At 39.1% G+C, this 5,510-nt stretch overlaps 1 protein-coding gene across 1 annotated transcript; it reads left to right on the top strand.

Annotated features, from left to right (window-relative positions):
* The first annotated feature begins 226 nt into the window (after positions 1–226).
* LOC116021276 (transcription factor NAI1-like) lies at positions 227–4,298 on the top strand. The gene is made up of 3 exons (XM_031261901.1): positions 227–772; positions 3,056–3,442; positions 3,849–4,298. The coding sequence occupies exons 1-3, from the start codon at positions 251–253 to the stop codon at positions 3,948–3,950; spliced, it is 1,011 nt and encodes a 336-aa protein (XP_031117761.1). The 5' UTR covers positions 227–250; the 3' UTR covers positions 3,951–4,298.
* The last annotated feature ends 1,212 nt before the right edge of the window (positions 4,299–5,510 follow it).

The raw sequence follows: 5,510 nt of genomic DNA, 5'->3' as shown, positions 1-5,510 counted from the left end.
TGTTTTTTGTACATCTCAAAACGTGTTCATACTAGCCTCTCTGACCGGACTCGCTGTTTCGGGGATTTCCATGTAAGTTTCCGACCGTATTGCCTTTGTGTCGTTATCTCCCATTTTCTGGGTTGTCTGAACAATAGAGTGGAACTATATAAAGATCGAGTACAGTCTTATTACTGTGTAGTCCAATATATATATAATTGCCTTTCACGTAGAATATTATCAGAGCTTTAGAAACAATAATAATAATTCTATGGATCTTTCATCTGCAGAATGGTTTGGTCAGGAGATAGATGAGTGGCAAATGATGAACGCAACATTTGACGATTTTGCCGTCTTCTCTCCTGAAACGGTGTCGTTTCCATCCTCCGCCGGGTACTGTTCGCCGCCTTTTCCGCCGTTATCGTCTAGTAACGGTTTTCAGACGGTGGTTGAGAACCCGGCGGGGGCTGTGAACCGGGTTCAGGAGGCTTCTTCGTCGTCCAGTATTATATCTTTTGCAAACTCTGATTTGCCGTGGGCTAGTCAGCATTTGGCTAATTGTAATCCCAAAGGCGCCTCGGTGAAGACGGAGATGGTTTTCACGTCTGGGAGTTGTGTCGCGGATGGTCGGAAGGACATGATTGGGTTTGGCGGCGCCGGCGCTGTCAAGAAGGGTGCGGCGGTTAGGAACGCTGTACAAGCTCAAGATCATGTGATGGCTGAGAGAAGAAGAAGAGAAAAGCTCACACAATGCTTCATTGCTTTATCTTCCCTCGTTCCTGGCCTAAAGAAGGTAAAACTTTTCTAACCCTACCCGGCAAAAAGAAAATAATCTATCATTATTTGTCACGTCATACAATAAAAGTGTGGAAGTAGAATTTAGAATTATACAAAGTAACAAAACTCTCCAGCAAGGGATCAGATAAACTAATTAATCAGAGCAGTATAAGAGTTTCACCCTTTTGTGGGTGTTTCCTTGTGGACATCTAACATAGTTCTTTCATCTAATAATCCACTGAGTCATCAAGATTTACTCTTGCACAATTTTGTTGGACTAGGGTATGAGGTCTTCCAGGCTAGAGATTTCACCTTTTGTGTGTAAGATAAATCAACTTAAGTTATCTATAGTTGTCCCGCTCAAATCATTAATAGGTAGAGGAGTTGAACTTATAAATTTATAGTTAGTAAACAGAACACTCAATTAAATTCGTTCTTACATCTTTAAAAAGATTTCTGATATGCAATTTCTTGTTATATATTGACATGTTTCTTGTTTTTTGTTGGAAATTTGCACTAAAATGACATTTTAAGTGGCCATTTTGTGGTATAAATATATGTGGGTCCACTTTCGATTTTGGGTCGGATCAAAGTGGATTCGGGTTCTTCGTTCTTAGACGAAGAAATCGATATATTATACGCTCAAAATGGATAATGGGTGAATGAGAAATTGATTCTCAAAGTAGACCCATTTGAGATGGAATTCAAGCGTGGAAAAGCTTATGTAGTTTGTCCCACATTGGTTTGGAATGAACTTTTGCACCACTATATATACAAGGGACTTTTTATGACTAAGTAACTTGTATAGCATAGATGCTCTCTCTCGCGTGCAGGGGGTGCAAATCAAATCCCAAAATGAGTTCGAAAGGCTTGAACTTGTGTGCGCCGTGCCCGTAGGCTTGAACTTGTGTGCGCCGGCACCTACGGGCACGACCTCTTGAGAGGTAGTTCAATGTCTCGAACCAAGTCGCGTACAAGGGCCAACCCGGGTCGTTCACTGTCTCGAAGCTTGCACTTCTTGAAGGTTGTATTTTTCATAGAGAAATATCTGATCAAGGATAGAACAAGATCCGTTTTGCATCATATCTAAGGGATTCCTCGGTTTGGGCCGAAGAAGCAATGTCACTCGATCATTATCAAACTGACTGCAATTTTTTTCTGTCCGCGAAGATCCCACCAGAGCGCCATCTACTTCTAATAGGCCATGAACTAGATCAGAATCATTCTCAACGAGTCCATAGGAAGTGATCCCATTTTTTTCATCGGGTCCGGGTAAAGACCAAAGATCTTGAGCGACCGATCCAGCAGAACAACTCAAAAGATAAAGAAGTATCGTGAATTTCTTCATGCTCGTTCCAAGTTCGAAGTACCATTTGTACAAATAAGAATCCCCTTCGTTACATAATTTCTTCTTCAGATAGATAGATATAGGATCTATGGGACAATTACTTAGAAGTACATTTTGTGCTACAGCCCTTCCTATCTGATAGAAAAGGATCCCATGATCCTGAATCGATCTTACCTGGGATCGCAAATCCCAAGTTTGTCCATGAAGAGCGGATGTTCACTGTCTCGAAGCTTGCACTTCTCGAAGGTACGCAGATATGAACGATGTCTCGAACAGCGACTTTGGTGACCTCTCGATTGCGACCGTTCACCTACTGGATCCGTTCAGAAATGACTCTTAATATTACGGAATGAATATGATTAATTCCAATCATTATTTCAGAGTTTATTTCTTGATTAAATGGATTAGTAGTGGGTGTAAATAGGTTGCTAGTGGATGGAGGTTACAAATGGGAATTAAATGCCAGATTTAATGCAATGATCCCATCCTTCACTATATATTCGTTGTGAGCAGCAGGTTTGAAAATGACACACCAAGAACACACGAATACACTGTTTTCTCCCTCAAAACCCTACTCATATTTCCTTCAATCCATCTGCGTTCATCCCACGGTTTAGTTCGCCGGGTCCAAGTTTGTGTGCTCAAACAGCGGATCGTAGCACGTTTTATCCTGGGAAGCCTAGGCCGCAACGTTCCAGCACCTCGAGAAGCGGCAAATAAGGTTTTAAGGATAGTGACAACACGACTCGTGCTTCCAATCACCCCGAAGGCCATACAGTTCACCTTGCTCGTATCTTCTAATCCTTTGTGGATTATTTCCGTGTAATTGTTCAATCCTACGTAGATTATTATTTTTCCTTGTAATTTGTTTTGTTTTCGTTTTTCCAATTTCTTGTATTTCCGATTGCCAGAGAGGACTTTCTCTAACATTTTTTATGATTGATTTGACAGTTAGACAAGGCATCGGTGCTTGGAGCGGCCATTAAGCACATAAAGGATCTGAAAGAACGTGTGGAAACGTTGGAGGAAAACGCCAAGAGACACGCCGAAGAACCACTACCTGCGACGGCGGCCGTGAAGAGAGTGCGGCTGTGTGGCAGCGACGATGATAGCAGCTATTCATCGGACGAAAACTCGGACGCCAGCACGGAGATGTCGTTGCCGGAGATCGAAGTGCGATCCTCGGATCAGAATATGCTAATTAGGGTTCACTGCAAGAAGCACAACGGGGTGATTAAGGAAATCTTTAGCGATTTAGAAAAGATGCAACTAAGCATCCTTAGCAGCAGTGTAATGCCTTTCGGCAAAACCACAACACACATCACCATTATTGCTCAGGTAATTAATCTCTACTCCCATGCATCATCACTTAATTAAAAATATATAATGGGGGTGTTCCTGATACCGGTTAGCTAATTGAGTTAGTGAGTTTGACTAATTGATAGCATTATTAGCTGTTTTTAAAAAAATATTTGGTAAATTAGCTGTTAGCTAATAATTGATTACATGCAAAATGATTTTCTCAAAAAACTGCTCGAAAAAATTATTTTGATCAACCTTTTGAATTTTAGCATTTTGGAGTCACAATCTAATAGGCAGAGTCACCATAATTTAACCATCCACTATATTGTCGGGCCAGTGTGAGACTCTGGGCCAGGAAATTTTACCTTTGTGGGCAAGTAAAAATCAATAATTTGGTATTTCTTCCAACGTTTGTATTCATTGGATCTTATAATTGTCACAGATGGATCATAAATTTTGCATGGCAGCTAAGGATGTGGCAAGCACCATACGGATGACCATATTGAAGCTCTTAGGCTGTGAGGAATCGAGTTCCCCCTTTTAAAGAATTACAATTCAATATCAAGTATTCAAGTTTACATTTTTATATATCAAGAAACTAGGTTGTAGTTGAAACATAGTGAGTTATATATATATATATGTTTGAATTGGTGTGTAAGCTGATCTCATGCTGAGGATTGAGACCACCGAGCAGCCATGAAAGATTAAGGTTGGGAAGCTTCGATGTGTCGCAAAGGGTGTTTTTTGCGAGGTGGATAAGTTAGCTTAGCCCTCGTTTTATTACCCACGTGTTTCACATGGAACGACGCTTCAGTTTGAAGAATCAAAGACGATGGAGTGAGGTTGTCGGAGGTTTTTTTTTTTGTCCTCTTTTGAGAGGCTGTGCGCATTAGGGCACATGTATTTTTGGCTTTTCAGTAATTATTTTTTGGCCTTATCTAAGCTTATTAACCTTGTTATTGCTAATTATGCATAATTAATACTCGTGTCATAAGGTTTTATTGGGTTTAATTCAATTCATAAACCTAAAGTTACGTGTGTAATCTACCTCTCGAGTAGACAATGATAAAAGAAAAGAATGTTTGTAAGACTTAGTTGGACTAAATTTATATATATATATATATAAAGATAGTAGCGTGTCTTCTTACTTTCCTTGTTCAGGTTTTTATATATAGATCTAGAGTCCTTGGTCGAGGCTGTGATGAGCAAGGGAGCCTACCACCATTGGTGAAGGACGTCTCTACTCCTTGTCCTTAGCTAGACTTATTTTTTTTTTTTTTTNAAAATGCCAATGACCGGTGATAACAGGTCAATTACCGGTTTTTGGGCTTCATTGCTTCGATTTGTAATGTTTGAGGGTTTAATTGCACCTTTTAAAAGTTCGTGGGCCTAATTGACTTTTTGGGAAATGTTCGAGGACTTATTTGACCCTTTTCCCTATTTTATATAACATACAGAGAAAAATCTTATTCGGTAGAAAATTTAGGTTGAACTCTTTAACATGACGCAAATGGAAGTCGAATCATCAAATCTCCAATCATATACCATTGCATTTACAGCTTATTCACCATTGCTCCAAATTACTGCCCTAGGTTATAATGAAATAAGTATTCAATTCATATTTTTTTTTAGTGAACATTAAACTCCAAAAGAAAAAAAAAAAAAAAAAAAAAAAAAAAAAAAAAAAAAANAAAAAAAAAAAGGCAGTTGGATGCATTTATATTGGGCCGGACAGTGAGTCGTTAACTCGTTATGGCCATGCATTGAGTTAATCAATTACTCTCCAAATAAAATTTCCAAGTTGTACATTCATATGGACCCAATCATATCCTCGTCAACTTATAATCGATATATTGGTTTTACGGTTACAAGAATCAATCGACGTGCCAACACAATCGTTCATGAAGAATATATGAGTATTTTATTGTCAAGTAATAGTACGTCAAAGCCCTTACCATGTACCTTCGAATGATATTTATAGATAAGCATCTGGCCCAAAGAAAGAAAACGAAATCATTAACAAATGAGTTACACTTGTGTGAGGTGGGTCGAATCAATATGAAATGAATACTTTATTAAAGATTCGTAAGACAGTCTTACAAAA

The sequence above is a fragment of the Ipomoea triloba genome, chromosome 5 (genome assembly GCF_003576645.1).
Source record: "Ipomoea triloba cultivar NCNSP0323 chromosome 5, ASM357664v1".
Classification (NCBI taxonomy): domain Eukaryota; kingdom Viridiplantae; phylum Streptophyta; class Magnoliopsida; order Solanales; family Convolvulaceae; genus Ipomoea; species Ipomoea triloba.
The sequence above is the reverse complement of the archived record's forward strand: the minus strand, read 5'-3'. Positions and strand labels throughout refer to the sequence as shown.

Bases quoted from the DNA above. Each gene is read 5' to 3' on its own strand.
- LOC116021276 (XM_031261901.1), top strand. From the start codon at position 251: ATGGATCTTTCATCTGCAGAATGGTTTGGTCAGGAGATAGATGAGTGG. The intron at 773-3,055 runs GTAAAACTTTTC...TTGATTTGACAG, and splicing joins TCGTTCCTGGCCTAAAGAAG to TTAGACAAGGCATCGGTGCT. The intron at 3,443-3,848 runs GTAATTAATCTC...TAATTGTCACAG, and splicing joins ACATCACCATTATTGCTCAG to ATGGATCATAAATTTTGCAT.